At 39.7% G+C, this 17323-nt stretch overlaps 1 protein-coding gene across 1 annotated transcript; it reads right to left on the bottom strand.

Annotated features, from left to right (window-relative positions):
* Positions 1-12995: 12995 nt before the first annotated feature.
* socs3a (suppressor of cytokine signaling 3a) lies at positions 12996-15774 on the bottom strand. Its single transcript, XM_034712270.1, has 2 exons — positions 15412-15774; positions 12996-14922 (listed from the first exon to the last, which is right to left on the bottom strand). The coding sequence occupies exon 2, from the start codon at positions 14780-14782 to the stop codon at positions 14162-14164; it is 621 nt and encodes a 206-aa protein (XP_034568161.1). The 5' UTR covers positions 14783-14922; positions 15412-15774; the 3' UTR covers positions 12996-14161.
* Positions 15775-17323: the final 1549 nt, after the last annotated feature.

Here is a 17323-nt window from a genome sequence, read left to right as displayed (position 1 = left end):
GACCCAGCTCATCAGGCATCAATGTTCAAAGCGGCGTAAATCAAGTATCTCCTCGTAAAGCTTAATTGGAAACTGAACCTCTTCACCCTGTGAGCAGAACCATGCTTCACGCCGGATTAAAGTCACTAACATGCTGTAAAGCCCTACACTCAGTACTGTTATTCAAATTCATACAGAAAGAAGGTAAGCTTTGGTGCTGTAAAAAGGAACACAATTTTACTGCAGCTGCACTTTCAATAAACACCAATACATCTTTCTGAGAGTCGCAATTTTAGGCCAGCTTTGAAGCATAAAGCAAAACATTTCTGAACTTTTCCTCCCCTCATTGATGTAAGAAATTGCATTACAACCAAAGCGAGGGAAAGCACCAGGATTTAGTCCATTACCAGCAGGCTTCCCCATTCACAAAGAGCAAAAAGCCATAAAAAAATCTGTTTCCTCCCCAGACCAGCAGGCCCATAATAGTAGCCTTTAATATCATGGCAGTGACATTTGAGGTTGAGGTTTGTTGTGCTGTGAGAGTCAGTGTACAGCAGTACTTGCTCTGCAGCCTGCGTGTGGGCTGTGTCAGGCCTACAGGGAGACAGCAAGCAGGTCAGTGTTGGATTGTTTCCTCCCCTCGCTGCGCTGTGTTTCCATGGAAGAGGCAGGAGCTGTTCCATGAGTATTCACTGTGCTGTGCGGTTTCCTGTGACGTGAGCGAGATCCTCATCTCTATGGCAACTGCTTGTTTTTTCCTGGGACACCTTTTGTGCCTTGCAAGTAAATCTCTTTGAGATTATGGACCGCTTTTTTTTTTACACTTTTAACCCTCCAAGTGCTTTATTTTCCAAACACAATTTAAAATACAACACATTTTTTCCAACCTCTTTTCAATAAATACAGGGAGATTTATCAGTGGATGCCTTTCGTGTGACATATTGGAAAAGGGGTCAGTTCCTGTAATCCTGGGTTCCTGAGTATTGATCGTGACTAATTTTCACAACCCTGCCCAAATAGGTTCTGCATAATGCCTCACATTTTTCAGCTTGTGATGCTAACGTTCATTGGGTAAAACTCAAAACACACTCAAAATGTATAAAGTGAAAACTAGACATACTGTCAATATGTGTTTTAACTCATTATCACCTGAACTCTTTGCTGACGCACCTTCCCAGCACTCTGAGGGTATTCAGGGTCATTTCTGGTCATCTTATGAACTCTGTTACAAGAAATGCCTGTTTACTGCACCTGAATGAGCTCTAGGTTGATCCTTTTGTACTCTTACCATAAAGACTAATGCACACACACGCACATACAATGTACACACTCTTCATGGCTCAACTGAGTGTCAGAGACAGTTTCCAGTAATATCTCTACTGCTGGTTTATGTGACGTTTTCCAAAGATTATTAAAGAGCCAATCCCCTTTGACTAGTTAACTGGCATTCACTCACATCCATTTTTAATCCTCAAATTTGACAATGAGAAACTTTGGTGCACTACAATATATTGAAGAAATAATGTTCCCCCTCTGCTCGGGGTTTATATTATTGAATTCATAAACTTAAAATCAGATGTATCTTTATTCCTCAAGCTAACGCAGATGGTTTACTGTTTGACACCGAACCATCTGACTGCTGCCTAAACCAGGTTGCATCCGGTTTCTTATATAAGTGTATTAGCTCAAAGGTGAGTCAATATTACTGGAATTAACCTGACTATCTTACAAGTGACACCAATACCATAAATTCAAAAACCATTGGCTTCCATCTTGAAACATGAGATCAGATAGTTTAACGGGAACACCCTACTTATAATGGACAAGCACTGACTCATTCATTTAGCTTGCAGAGGAAGTATGCAAAGTATTAATCTACTGATAAGATGCAAGAGGTGAAAAGTTCCATTCAGTGTCAGATCTATACACACACGTCACTCAAAGCTGTTGCTTTATTGTGGTGTATGTATGACCTACCATATACAGAAATAGCGGTTACTATGCACCATGGGGTTTCAGTAGTATGCAGGTGTTCAGTTCAGCCAGCTACTACAGTGAAGGCAAGAGCCTGCAGGCCTCTGTCACATGGTTTCAGGGAATTGACTTGCAATAAATGTAGCTCATCCCTCTCTATCTGGTGTACTTTTTTATAAAACAAACTGATATAAATGTGCTTTCAGTCAGCTGATAAAATGTAAAAGGCCAGCATATCTACAGGTGTAACTTCCATAAGCAGATTTGACTTCATAATCTGTTAGCAAGTAAAAGTCTGGGGTGTCAGAAGTGTTTGTAGTACAGGGGCTGTTTGCCACTATGTTTTAGCATAATTGGCTATGTGCAGGAATAAAGTCATGTGACAAGCAAAGAACCATCAGCAGTGATGCAATTCCAGAAACCCCTGCAATTATGTGTAAATTAAAACAGGTATCTACATAAGAGTGCCCCAAAAAGTCCATATTTAGATGTTGTCAATCCACTCTAACTCCATTCTCACCGGGATTATAAAGAATGGCAACCCACAGGAAAGGCTCGGTCAGGTGTCCATTATTGCTAATCGCTGGCTACCCTGACAGTCCTGAAATATTAACTGTCACCTAGAGGCTAGATAGCAAAATTGAAGTTGATATACATTTAATTTTGTTTATAGGGCAGATCCAATGACTGTAAAAAAAACACTATAATGCTTTATACGAATAAAGAAATTAGGTATTGACACCAAAAAAATGTATTTTTTACCAGCCTGCAAACATGTTCAACTCTGCTCTTAAGTGCGCCTTAAATGGACTCTAATGTGTTCCCCTTGGTTTTTGGAGTCAGCCTCAAATAGACATTCGAGGAACTGCATCTTTTCGCACTTTTGTGTTGGCTTCCTTTTTTAACCCCTGACGTGGCTGCTTGGACAAAACAGACCTACTTTTCCTGTTTAAAACCCAGGCAAGAGTTAATCTTTATGTGTCATTGTCAAAAAATGTTCAGTAATTGATCACTCCATTGCCAGACTAACTATCTTTCTCTGGCCCAAGCACACTGAATACAAGTGAAGGTTTAGAGGCAGAGTAGTTTTAATTAGAATATCATTGGTATCATTCGTGATCTTATGTTCATTACTGTTTTGTATGCTAGACTCCACATGGGACTTCATGGGAATTTACACAACAATGACTTTATAAGTATCCCATCAAATTAATCAGCAAATACGAACCTGTGCACTCTGGGAGAGAATGCATTGTTAGTGCATCTATCAGTCAACTGTTTCGTGCCATAAATGAATCCATAAAAAGAACTTGGATGAAATTCTGAAGAACTCCTCGAAATGCCTCATAGGTCAGGGAGGGTGTGTGGGTTTGTGTGCTTGATGTTATTTTCAGTTTGATATCCGACTACAACACAGCCAAACAGACAGCTGCAGGAGGGTTAGATTCAGGTGCAGGAGGAGGTGGTGTTGTTAACACAAAGAGGCATTATCCTTTGACCTGGACAAGATTAAAGAGTGTTTGTCTGGAAGCTCTGTGTATTAATACCAAAGAATCCAGAAAACACATATTTGGAGTATTTTTGAAAAAAGTCAAGTTTTTCTTTGGAAATGTGCTTAATCAGAACTGCAAAACCAGAATTTCTTTAGAAATGGAAGTTATTGAAACTGACTTATATTTATGACATAAAAATAATTGCAGAATTCCCAGGAAACCCATATTATCTGTCATGAACTGCAAGACTCATCCAAGAAGAGAAAGTGTAGATCCAACTGGAGGCCATCCAGACCACAGAGTTTGATTAGAAGTTCACACTGCTCGAGCTGTCTTGGCAAAAAATACAGGGGAAAGTCCATAGGGTGTCCAAGGTTGGCAAACGCCCTCTCCTGGAATCAGATTGTTTCCCTCTTGTGCCACTCGAAAATATTAAATCACCATAACCATGTGATAACCTTAGGTATCTGTATTAACAACATGTTATTGATGGAGAAAGACATGGAAAATTATTGCTATTGCACTCTATACTCCACATGTGACTTAATGGGAATTTACACAAGGAAATGCATGATAATAAGCAACAATGACTTTATAAGTATCCCATCAAATTAATCAGCAAGTGCAAACCTGTGTACTCTGGGAGAGAACACATTGTTAGTGCATCTATCAGTCAACTGTTTCGTGCCATAAATGCATCCATAAAAAGAACTTGGATTAAATTCTGAAGAACTCCTCGAAATGCCTCATGTGTCAGGGTGTGTGTGTATGTGTGTGCGTGTGTGCGCATGTGTGCTTGATGTTACTTTCAGTTTGATATGAGAATACAACGCAGCCAAACAGACAGCTGCAGGAGGGTTAGACACACGCTCAATGCCACCCCTGCATAAGTCAGTGCTCTGGTTGGGCCACGTCAGTCAAAAAAGTCTGGATGCAAAGATGGTACACATGCATGTTTATAAAGATGTTCCAAGCTGCCTCAATATTCAGTAGCTTTCAATCAATATGGAAAATGTTATCAGTATCCTTTCTCTCTGAGCCTGTTGGTTTTGGATGACCCTTCTGCTATCATCGACTTGACTCCTACACTTGATGACAGGATCCAGACTGTCTTTATGTAACTATGGAAACTTGTGGTGACAGAATAAACAGGCCTTTGCTCCACAAGCACCATCTATCTTTTCTTAGTAAGCTGACTGCCAACAGAAATAATGATATAGGCTGATTGAACAAGTAAGTCGCTGGTGCAATGGGGTTTTCTGCTCATTAAAAATAGCGGTTGTATAACATTTTACACACCAGTTAAGATAAACATTTTTTTTAAATGCTGTACACTTTGAATTGTGCTCTGTCTTCGATTTCCTGTTTGATTTTATAGATTTACCTTGTGTTTCATGTCTTGTATCCCTTTCTTTTCTGATATTGGTTGTTCTTGTTTTTACTTTTCCCAGTGTCACACCCCGGCTCAAAGGAGTGTGACAAAAGGGAGGCTACACATAGTCTGTAAGGAATAACAAGTGTTTTTATTAAATAAAGTGAATAATATTTAGACAACTCAAAATCAAACAAAAAGGTGAAGGCAAGGTAAGAGAGAGAGAGTGAGCTGAATGTCTGCCTTTTGTAGCCTCCTCAGCCCAATCTGCTCAGATGCGCTGCATCACGGTCAATCTCACTGAAGGCTCCACCCACAACTACCTGAAAGACAACAGAGCCAGCAAAAGGGAACACAACACACAAAGGCCATCCCTGTGGCTGTCACACCAGTGTTGTTATTTAGCTGTCATTTCTTGTGTTGTATTAATAGACTGTATGAAATATGGACATAGTATCAGTGACGTCACCCATCTGTTTCTGAAGCACTGTTTTGAGGCAAATCGTCGTCGGCAGCCAAAGCACTGCTGTCAAGCGATTGTGATGTAAAGAGGTGGGCTTTGAGCCTCCTAGCCAACAGCTACAGTGTTCCCGCCTATCAATTAAGTCAGCTGTGCCTCTCATTGGAAGACTCATAATTTAAATATCTTTAAAGATCGTATTTTTTGAATTGGTGTGTATGTGGTTTCCGGTACTTCCGGAGCCAGACCCAAGCGGATCCTCGATGAACTGCAGACTTTAGCACTTCTGTATTGGACTCATATTTTAAGACTGAAGGTTTAACACACGCAAAATCCTCATTTAAGGGCGGTCCGTTCCACTTTTGCACTTGTTATCATTTGCGCATGCAATCATAGTAGATCACCCGCAAGACGCCCAGAAATAGCATGTGCAATGTTTTCGTTTGCACACGCAATATAGCGCTCGTTATTTGAGATCTTAGTAGATCAGGCCCCTTGTGTGTAGTGTTTCCTGTTTTATTTTGAAGTTCTTGCTTCTTGTTATTGCTTTACTTCCTGCCCTTGTGTGCTTCCCTCCACTTTGATTGCACCCCATTCATTTCACCTGTGTTCACATCTGTTGCTCGTTATCCAGTGTGCATTTAGTCTACTTGGCTGTTTTCGAAAAGGACATAGTACGTAATGCATACTGCATACTGTATTTGAAGATAGTATGTAGTATGACTGTTCTATTGGACCTGTTTTGCAGGATTCCGGGCCAGGCTTTGCTGAATTTCCGGCCCGGAAGTAAATAACGGCCAAGCTGATAGAGAAACTGCTTCTTTAGCATCCACTTATAATTTAAAAAGTTAAGTGGTTTATATGGAATTTAATAATTTTCATATAACCTTACAACAAAGTGCCCTCCTTCAAAAAATAGGACATTTTCCAGAATGAGTACGTCATATTGGTAGCTTTGGCATACTGCAGATTTTGCTCTTGTTCACAAACTGCATACTACATACTGAATTTTGCACAAATCAGTACATACTGCTAGTATAGTAGGAGGTTTTGAAAAAAGCCCTCGTTTCCTCCCTTGCGTGTCAGCTCATTGCTTCATCTGCTGTGTTCCCTGCATCTATTGATTCTGATATTTACAAGTGTTTTTATGAAGAAAAAAAAATTCAAATCAGTAACTTTGATCAACAAAACAGGTTTTGTACTCTGACTTCTGAGGCAGAATAAAGAAATACATCTCTAAACGTATACAGCTCACACGCAAGTACTGCATTATTTGGTTGTCATGGTGGTGATAACGTGCTGCGCAATAAATGGGAAGAGTATTAACGTAACACAATTACATCAGAGCAAGCCAGATCATGCCTCCTGACGTCACAGACACTCCCAGTTCCTATAAACGTCTGAGTGTGGACGCAGAGTGCAGATTATTTTTGGAACAAACTTTTCCGCCTCTATTGTGAGTGGACATGAAAAAAAAACACATTCATAACAACAAAAAGTTCAAGATTACAATAGAAAGTTCTGGTTTTCATTATTCTTATCAAGAAAAGATGGTGAACAAATTATAATTTTGTGAAGTGTTTTCACTCTGAAAAACTATCAGGAAGCAGCTTTTCTGTTTATTTGTCATTTTTTTGAGGAGCTTGTAGCACCCTGCCTGTGTGGATCCCTGTGACCTCCAGTGTTGTCTCTATCTAAGGCAGTGTTTATATCTGAAGCATTTTGATAAGTAACTCTAAACCTGAAATACGTAATTTCACCCTGGGCCTGCCTGCTTCAGTACACAGGCTGCTTTTTTGGGCAGTGACTCAGAGGGTGTTTCCCGGCAGCCCAGGAGGATGGTTCGGGATTTCTCCTCAGCTGACATTGTTTACATTTGGTGCCTGCTTGACAACCACTCCAACTGTAGTTTGATTAATGTTAGTTCAGAAAAGAAAGGAAGACTACCAGTGATTCACCTGAACCAGCTAGGTTTTAGTAACTGCACCACTTCAAGTAAATGTGTGATCACTCTCATTTTGTACCTGTGCACTATCGTGAACTATTGTTAGCTCATTCCTTTGGTGTCAAAGCTGCTTGGCCTAATTGTGGCTTGAGTGACTCAAAGTGGCATGGTTGGAATGAGCCCTTTCTACACTGTGACAGATTGTGTAACCTGGACAGGAATACAATGAAACTACTAACAATTCTAAGAAATGGTATTTTTAGGGCCTGTTTCCAGTAAAACTAAAAGCAGGTTTTCACACTACTTCAGGAGTAACACTTTGATGAGTCAAACCATTTCTACATAATAATAGCATCCACTGATAACTTATATAATAGCATGAAAATACAAACGCTGGAACAGCAAACATACCTGCTTGTACATGTATACTTAGAGGCCTCTTTAATAGGCACACCTGTACAATGTGGAACATTTAAAGTGCATGGCCAAAACCTGAACTCTACAAAGATTCATGTTTCAGTTCTTGGAATGAGAAATTATTACTGAGGTTGCACTTTGCAAGATGTTGATGTCTCCTGTCCTCATTTTGTACACTTTTTGCACAACCCTACAGTTTGTGTCTTTTTAAGGTGTTTTGTCCCTTCAACATCATGGATCTTTAAATTGCTGCAAAACTATTGCTACACAAGTTGAAAATTGCCAGAACTGCTGAAAAAAAGGCCTATTTTTTTTTTTGCATAATACTGCATAAAAACAAGGCAGAGCATTTAAAAGTGTGCACAGAGAGCTGCTGAAGAGGCAAAGGATTCAGGTTCAAAGAATAGCAAGAAGATAGAAGAGCAGATTTATGATAATACAGCCCGGCAGAGCTGAGCACAGGGGAGTGGAGTACTAACAGTAAATCTGGAGGCCTGGAGGAAGAACAGGAGGAGCGTGCCCGTAGAAGAGTCTCAGTGGGTGGGACTTGCGGGCCATGGTGAGTCACTACTGCTCCATGGTTGGCTCTGATATCTGGCATCTGGAGCTCATGGCAACCAGCAGTTGTGGAATTGTAAACAGACTGAGAGACTGGAAAGACGGGCAGCAGTCAGGCTCTTATTGTTTCTCCACAAGCGGAGCTGTCACTTTACTGTAGACGCACGTGCAGAGGTCAAAGAGAGCGAGTTATGTAAAATAACCAAATCCACCTTCAGACTGTGCCTTTCATTTTTTTTTTTTTTTTTTTTTTTTGCACTTTTCAAAAGGAGTTATTTTGGGCCGTTTCATAACACAGAGCAACATTTAAATCTCACTAAAGGAAAAATAACTTCACAAAGGACAGCAATTAATATTATAATATGTAAGGGTTTTTCAACTTTTGCAAAATCTGACTCGTAAAAAATCTACAAAACCCAAGAGCAGATGTTCCCCAATCCCCAGAGACCAACTGTTCAAAGTTCCTCAGTATTTTCCTCAGAGTATCTGAAACTCCATAACCCTGTTTATTTAATCCCAGAGGTCCTTGAGAAAAAAGGTTTGGGCACTGGGTTGAGTGTGGACCGCCATAATCTCTCTTAACCCCTGCTGCTTACAAATAGACAAAATTAGCTTGACCATCTGCTTATGCTAAAAACAAGGCCTCTTCCAAAAGTCAAATTAAAGCAGACTTGGTTCATAATATAAACTGAGGTCATGTAAAATTTAAAGTGTTTTTTTGTGATCTTAGAGTTACTGAAATCATAAAAATAAAGAAAGCAGTTTCCCAGAATCTCAAGTAACTGCAAGCTAAACTAAGCTTCACTTAGCTAAGCCAAACACTTTGGTCAATTTGCCCTGGTGTTTTCTCTTTCTTCAAACTAGCATCTCTCTGGCTTGTCTGCTATGTATGCTACACTATAATAAAGTTAGAATATGTGTCTGTATTACTTTTAATGCAGTTTGATGATGATTGGGCTAATACCATTCATAATGAGAGCCCAAAGTTATGAAGACAGAAAAGTGACAAAGCTTTATTTTCTGAGCTTTGCTTACTTTTTAATTCAGAAAAAAAAAAAATTGGTTTAACAGGAGCTATGGCCAGCCCTGCAAAATCTAATAACTATGTACAGTTCTATCTAATGCTTAGAATACAATTCTAGTTTTACTGGTTCTAAATATAAAATAGATCATCTGACTATGCAAAAGTATCTGATCATTTTGCATAGTCACTGACTGTGACTGCATTATTTTTAACCATGCTATGAATATAAGTACAGTCATGCCATCCTAAGAAGCCTGTCACTCTGCGAGCAGTTTAATCCACATTAAGAAATAGTGAGAGTTAGTATAACAAACACAGATAAGTAATCAGGATGCTCTAAATCCAAATAGAATGGTGCATTTTTGCCAGTTTCTGAAGTTTCATAGTTATAAGATCTGGATCAAATTTTTCTACTTTTTAAACACAGAAAAAATATCCTACTGCGAGATGTTTTTTTTTGGTATTAAAGAGTCACAGTAGATTTTTTTGTATTTTTGCATTGATGATACCTCTTTTATAAGTAGGATTATCTTTTAGAAGTGCAATTACATTATGACAGTTTAACATTTACTAGCATTCCCAGGAAGTGCACCGACAAAGGCTGACATGAATGTAATTTTCCTGTGAACAGGTTGTGTTGTTGTGAAACTTACAGAACATAAGCACATTATTTTTGCTATAATAAGTCAGCTCCTGAAGCTGTCTGGTCTGAAGGCCGGGGTTTCATTTTTGTTCAACCATTATTCTCTACAGTTGATTTAACAGAACTTCAAAAAGGGGAAGAATTTTCATATGGTGTATAAAAAACGGGCTACTGCATAAACATACATTTTGCATCTTTAGCGAAAACACTGCGGCACACTGTTTTATTGGTGCTAAGGCTAGCTGGGGCGACTGTTTCGAAGACTTTTCAGGGGATTTAAGGATTCATTATTTGAAAATGTAAGGCCTCTTTTTCCTTCTCTTGGAATACTTGTAGCACATGTTTTGAAGTTGAAATGATGATATCCTCTTGTGAGACTGAAAATCCGGCACATAGGTGACGCCATTTTTTCTCTCCCTCATTACAGCTGGGTTTGTTCTCCTCTGTACATGATGGCACATTGCATAGCACCCCCTCATGAGTAGACTTGAATAATAATATAACTGACTCTATTCAGAGCGACTTTGATCATGAAATATTAGCCTTCACATGAACTCACAGACATACTTCCAGAGAAAAGTGGGAACAGTTCTGTAATAGTCCTTTAATCTGTTATCCTTTGTAAGTTCTCTTTTTTATGTCAACTGTGTCACAGGTGTGAGCCCAGCTGTGGTTGTTTGTGGGTACTGGGTGTAGCCTTGATGACACAATCATGGTTTGTATCATAAGAGGCAGTGCTTGTTCTGTGGAATCACGTGATCACAGAGAATACCAGGGAATTTCTCAAGAGCTATGCACCAAGCTTTTAATAGCCTCCACTGACAAACTGTTGTCAGTTGCTTTAAAGTCAGACACACACAAAGCCTTTGATGGTGTGTGGATACTTCTCATTAAATGTAATATAGAAAGTGAATATTACTGACAGATGCTCCAAAACAATTTTATTTAGCAAACTTCAGGCCTCATAAACTCTGTGAAGACCATCACATAAAAAAGTCATCTTAAAACTAACTACGTCTGTTTTCTATTGCTTCCTTGTGTATCTGCACATCTTATAATGTAATGTGTGTACATTGTATTCAAGCTTCGAAGGAATATGTGGGTTTTTTGGACACTCAGCAGATTTGCATCAGCCTGCACTTATTTGGAATTATCCTGCAGCCTCCTCCTCCTCGTACACTCAGCTCCTTGAAAACTAGAAAAATGATTCAAATTGTTTCCCAGCTTCTGTGGTCGTAGAATTCTAAGTAATCAAAAGACTTTATAAGAAATGATTTTTCTTGCAAATTTCTCAGACACAATTTACCTTTCTCAAGGGGCCTGTAAATAAGTATTTTCTAGGAACCATGCTATCAAAAGACTTTGCCGAGAAAAGGAAAAAGGCTTGTTGTGGACCACTCACTGAGCACAAATCACCTCAGAGACCCTTTATCTCTCTCTGAGCCCCTTTGGCTGAGGGGAAACCGTAAAGTGCTGTTGAAGCAGGTAGAGCACAAGCTTGTTCCCGTAATTATGTTGGATATGCAGGTTATTGCAGATTCCCGTTCATCCATCATTTTTTAGTAGTTTGCGGTAAATGTGCAGTGTGCTCCTGGCTGCAGTCTGTCTCTGTGTCAAAACGAAAGAGCTGTGTTCACAGTGGGAGCAAAAAGCTACAGCTGAGAGGATTACTAATTTATAAGTCACTGTAGAAATATAACAAATACAGATTATGATTATATGGTAAGGATTTTTCATGATTTGAGTTTCGTTGTGGTGTTAGGGTGCAATTTTGTCTCATTTTTTGCGATTAATGCATCTTTTACTATTCAGATTTGAAAACTACTGCAAATCCCCCCCCCCCCCCCCCCCCCCACACACACACACACACACACACACACACACACACACACACACACACACACAAAATAAATAAATAAAAATAAACAGGAAACTGGTTTATACAGAGAGCTGTGAAGATCAATCATGCATATTTTTAAGGCTATTTTAATATGTTTTACTGCCGGTCAAGTAAAATAGTTTTGTTTTCATATTTTTGAGCTGTTCAAAAGAAACAAACATGGATAAAGTGAAGTGAGCCGCCAAAAGGAGTTATCTTTTGTTTCATAAAGAAAAGTTTCTGGAGATATTTTCAGTCTTTAAAGAGGACATTTAAAATCACTCACACATTTACACTGAGGAAGGAAGGAGGGCATCAAGTATAGGCTGTGTTCTAAATATAACCCCTGCAATACTTCATACTGCAGATGAAAGCAGTGTGCTTAACAGTGCAGCTGTTTTAAGGGAAATTGACATACTTCCGGATTAGATTCTTAATCTTTATGTTCTGGGCTTAGAACACCACGGTTTATTTATGGTGTTTTATGGGTTGAAGTCAGGCATAGGCCGGCGTGCAGGTGAACAGACAGCATGTCTTGTTGTTAAACTTAAGAACATGTTGTTCCTGTTAGGTGATTACTGGATGTGGTAAAGGTAACGGTAAACACAACTGGTGTTTGAATTCCTCTGTACTGAGGTACACATGTTGACATACTTCTACTCGAGAGCGTATTCAGGGTGAGGGACCTTTTCTGAGAATGCGTTTATTTTACTTGGCACTAATGTTGTAAGCAGACAGCTGCATCATTTTGTGTATCAGAGCATGTCGTGTCATGTTAACACCTACAGAGAATTGAAATGAGTCATAGCAGGACAAAGGAGTCAGCAAGCAGTTCTCTAGAAGACGATCGCTCTTTTTACGATTCTGGTGTATTTCGCCTGAAGTAGTCGCTCAAATAAAGGAGGAGGAATTGATCAGAACAGAAAATTAATCTAAGTTTGGAGAGTAAACTAAGTGTGTGGTGTCATTATAGTATTATGACAACACAGTAATACACATTAGCTTTAAGTACATTTCTAAAAAAGCAGTATCATATGGCACAGTGGTTTCCCATCTGTGGTCAAAGTCGTCACACTGCAGAGTTTAAGAGGAAATCAAAAAGTAAGTATGACGTTAATCCAACTTTACTTTAAAGACCTATGCATGTAATGTGTTTCACTATTAGTAATGTTAAAACCCAAAGTAGAATGACTACTTTAGGTTACATGGAAACAGAAACAGTCATCATAAATCAAATCAAACACTGTGATGTCATTTCAAAGAAAAATAGTGCTCTTTATTATAAATTAATGGATTTTCCTTACAAATATAAATAAGTGCAAAGTTGTATCAGTCTGTCTTGTTTTGTCAAACTTCTCAAAATATCTTCAAGCATTCACAGCCAGAGGTTTCGCTGGTTAGAAGTACATCTTTATAAAAGACAGCACAAAAAAACAGATTCCACTTCATTTCACTCATGTAAACTCATGAAAATAAGACACATTGTTCATTCTTTCCCTGGTGTAGAAAAGACAGATACCATATTCAATACATTCATTCGCAGTAAATGGCAACCCTGTCTGTGCCACATAGAAACTGCCACATGTTTTGGTGCAAATTTCATCCCTAACAGTGGTTCTGTTCTCTCAAGTAAGATCCTGTAGGATTCAGTCATGTTGATGCTCTGACAAACTGCTGTCTAGTTCAGGCAAGTTTGGCAGAAACCCTTCCCTCTGAATGACACATAAAACAACTCATTTCCACATATTCTGGTCCTCAGATTCAGATTTTTAAAAGGTCATTTTCCATCCAGACACTCATCTGTGTCCACTCATCTGTACTCTTTCCACTGTCTCTGTGTTTCCAGCACACACTTGGTCAGAGATCCCAGGATGCTGGATGGACGCGTCTAAGATTATCACCCAACGTCAGCAAAAAAAAAAAAAAAAAGCTGGCCTGATTGTAAAAGCCAGTCCAGCTTTAATGGAGGGATGGTTTCTAAGGCCAGTGTGCGTGTGTGAGTGTGTGTGTGTGTGTGTGTGTGTGTGTGTGTGTACATTGGTTAGCAGCAGCAGCAAAGGGAACCTGTGTGTCATCAGAGTGTAGACAGCTGTGTGAAGCACACTGTAGTTTTCAGTAAGTTGTACGTCATCAGCAGAGGGTGCTCTCTTTTTCATGTGGCCTGGTTGCAGTTTTGTTCTCTTTATTAGAGCCAAAATCTGCATCTTTTCTTTGGACTGCTGCCTGATTTTCTGCAAGACATTTACACATCTTGTCAGAACTTTAATCTGCTCCTTTTCATAAGATTAATTCCTGCTCTACTACTCTGGTCACTCGGCTTGATTGTACACAGGCACATCACATTTCCTTCTCAGCTGCACTAAAATCAGCCTCTTCTGTCAAGTCTTTGCTGCTTCAAGAGCATTAGTCCAACACTTCTAGATAGGAGCATCATACTCCTGGAGAAACTCCTTCAGAGGATGAGGAAGTTGGTCTCTTCTGGAGGAAATGTCTAAATGTCCATTCACTGTTTTCCTGCACAGGTGCTGCAAAGTGGATAAGCTACATGAGAGAGGTTTGATGAGCTCCAGGGGGATCTTCTGCCCTGCAGAGTAAATGTAGTAGATACTCCCACTGCGTGTGTTGCCTTTGCTCTGAGACATGTAGTAATGCACCAGCTTGAGGACACAGTCAAAGTGGGGGACAGATTGAATGTTTTTAGGGTCTGTCTGCAGGTAAAAAGAGGATGAGTCACATTGGATGCGCAGGTTTTTGGTGCCAGATGCAGTTTTGACACTCAGGGCAAAAAGGTGCCTATTGTCCGAGCTGTCCCGGATGAGGAACGTCCCAGTGGCTTCAGTTGCCAGCATGGCGTTGGCCTCCTTTCCGTTGACGGCGCCCCAGTAGAAGCCGCTCTCCTGCAGCTTGTGGAGCGTGTCCAGGACCATCTGGTACTGTGTCTTGGAGGAGAAAGTCTTGTAACGCTGAGGCAGCCGCATGTTGGAGGAGTCCAAGAAGCTGCTGCTCATCCTGAAGTCAAACTTGCTGTAAGTTACCATGGCGCTGTGCCCACTCTCAAGGAAGCCTGGGGGAGCACGGGGCACCACACAGACAAGAGGAGATGAGGTGACGGGGTCAAACGGAGGTTCAGTGGGTTCAGAGGGGCCTGAGGAGATTTCAGTGTCTGGAAATGAAACACCTGAAGAGACAAGAGAAGAGAGTTAGAGATGGGGAATGCAAGTTTCAAATACAGTAATAACCCAGATCTGTTTCACTCATACTGAGCTATTACTCTTCAACGCTGTATTGGAAACTATTTTTCCAGATGTTAAAGCTCAGTGCGTTCTCTGGTAACGGAGGAAATTGCCTCAGAGCGCCTTTTTGGCATTTAATTCCCAAATTCCCGTTTCACTAGCTCTTTATGAAACATTTAAACAGAGTTCAACTTAAATCCTTTGTCTTAACTTTCAAGCTATTTCAGGGAAACTTTTTTGAGTAATCTGCCCTCTATGCTCGCCAACCCGGTCAGTTCCAGTAAGGACCTCGTAATCCTCCTGATTGCGTAATTTACATGCCGGGACCGGCATCAAACAATCTGCGACGTTTGCATCTAAACACTAAAAGCATTCATACAGCACCTTTCAAACTTAACAAGAAAATACGTTAAAAAAATGTAACATGTCCTTACCTCCAACGCTTCTCCAAACGCACTCTTGCAATATTAATCCAAGTAGATGCTTGTTCACAGTTATCCTGCAGTCGTCAGTCAGGTTTAAAGCTCTTTGAAAACAAACTTCTGACTTTGTAATGTACTTTTGTCTTTGTGGAACAGCCTGTGAGATGCCGTCTCGTTGAGCTGTGTATCAGTAATAAAGCAGTGGTTAGAGAGGAGGGCTTATAAGAAGAGAGGACAGGCTCCACCCCCTCGCTTCCCGGAAAAGTCTCTCTCTCTCTCTCTCTCTCTCTTGGCAGATTGTCAGGAAGCAGTTATTTTTTTTTTTTAAGGATTCCTGCTATGCGAAGGGCCCTCCCCCTCCTGTTCCTCCAAAATGAAGTTAAGGAGGAGTTCCAAGCAGCGCTTATTTACATCTAGCAACCATAGCAACTTTGAGCACTTTAAACTAACACATATTTCAGACTTTTATGGCGAACAAACAGCAGCCAGCTTTAGAATTAGACTGTCAAATGTAATTGTATGATCTCTCTTACACTGAGTTCCTCTTCAGCTTAGAAAGTGAGGTAATGATTCAGTCTTTCTCTATAGCCAGTTTCTGAGAAATTCTCCCTGACGGTTGCTCACATGCTGAGCAGCACTTCCCCATAGAGGGCGCTAGATTTTGGGGAACTACCAGCACATAATAAGTGTGCTTATTTCCCAATAGCAGCAGCTAGTAACCAGGGGCAGCCGCTCATTATGTACACACTGTTGTGAAATGTTATATCTGTTTTCCCAGCAGTGTTAATGAACATATCTCATGACGTATTTGGTGTTTCTTATCTGTACTACATACATTCTATATGCTTTGTTGTAAAGAATGTAAGACATTAAATGTAACATTTATGATTCTAATCCTTTTTTTACACATTCAAATTGTATTGTTTTCATTCATTAATAAGCAGTGTAATTTTTGTGTCTTGCACAATGAGACATCAAACGTACTTTTGCAACACTGGAACAAAAACTTAAAAAATACCATTACAAAGCAAACACAGAAGTTTATTTCCCCCTCCAAAGCTTTATGCATGAAATACCATCTCTTCCTTGATTTTTACGGTAAAATCATCCTCCCGAGGGAAGGCTTTAAATAAATAAAAGCTTGGAAATTAACAAATGAATAAAGGAAGTAATTAAAACACTGCTGTATTTCTGTAGAATATATCCTTAAAGAAGTATTTAGACGAGAACTGATCCTTAAAACCTTCCTCATATCTTTAACCAAATGTTTTATGTACCATTATTCAATTGCGGGCAGAGGAATTATGATCATAAAACTAGAAAAGTCTATTCAAAATTAAGTAAAACTCAATAAAAGGTAAATATTACACCAAAAGTAATATCTTCAAGAGCTACTCTTTGAAGATAGTTTATTTTAGGTCTCTAAATGACTAAATTTGGCCAGCATTTTCTGGTTCCGCCACTCCCACCTCTAACCATACATCTGACTTCACTTTTACTGTAACACTTCTTCTTTATCATCACTGTCTAAAAGCTTGTATCTCAGCATTAGGCCCTGTAAAGGAAGTATGACTTCAGATCCTCATGTAATGCTGGTCTAGTCTTTAGCAACATGCGTGTGACTGATAGAGTGCTCACACCAAACACATCAGCTCCCTCCCCGCTGACTCAGCTATGACCCCCATCAGCCTCAGGTGCTTATTGTGCTCTAGATTAACTCCAGGCTGTGGTGTCATGAGAGACCTTAAACCTCGTCAGTTAACTCAAAAAATGTAAAAAAAAAAGAAAAAAAAAAAGAAAAAAAGACTTTAAAAGAGTTGTAAACAAAAAAAGCTCTGGAATTTATGAGAAAGAAAAGATACAAAGCCTGGTTTGGTGCTAGTTTTGCCAAACTCTGCTGGGACCATACAAAGGAAGGGGCTTG

This window comes from Notolabrus celidotus, chromosome 20 (assembly GCF_009762535.1).
Source record: "Notolabrus celidotus isolate fNotCel1 chromosome 20, fNotCel1.pri, whole genome shotgun sequence".
NCBI classification, from domain to species: domain Eukaryota; kingdom Metazoa; phylum Chordata; class Actinopteri; order Labriformes; family Labridae; genus Notolabrus; species Notolabrus celidotus.
The sequence above is the reverse complement of the archived record's forward strand: the minus strand, read 5'-3'. Positions and strand labels throughout refer to the sequence as shown.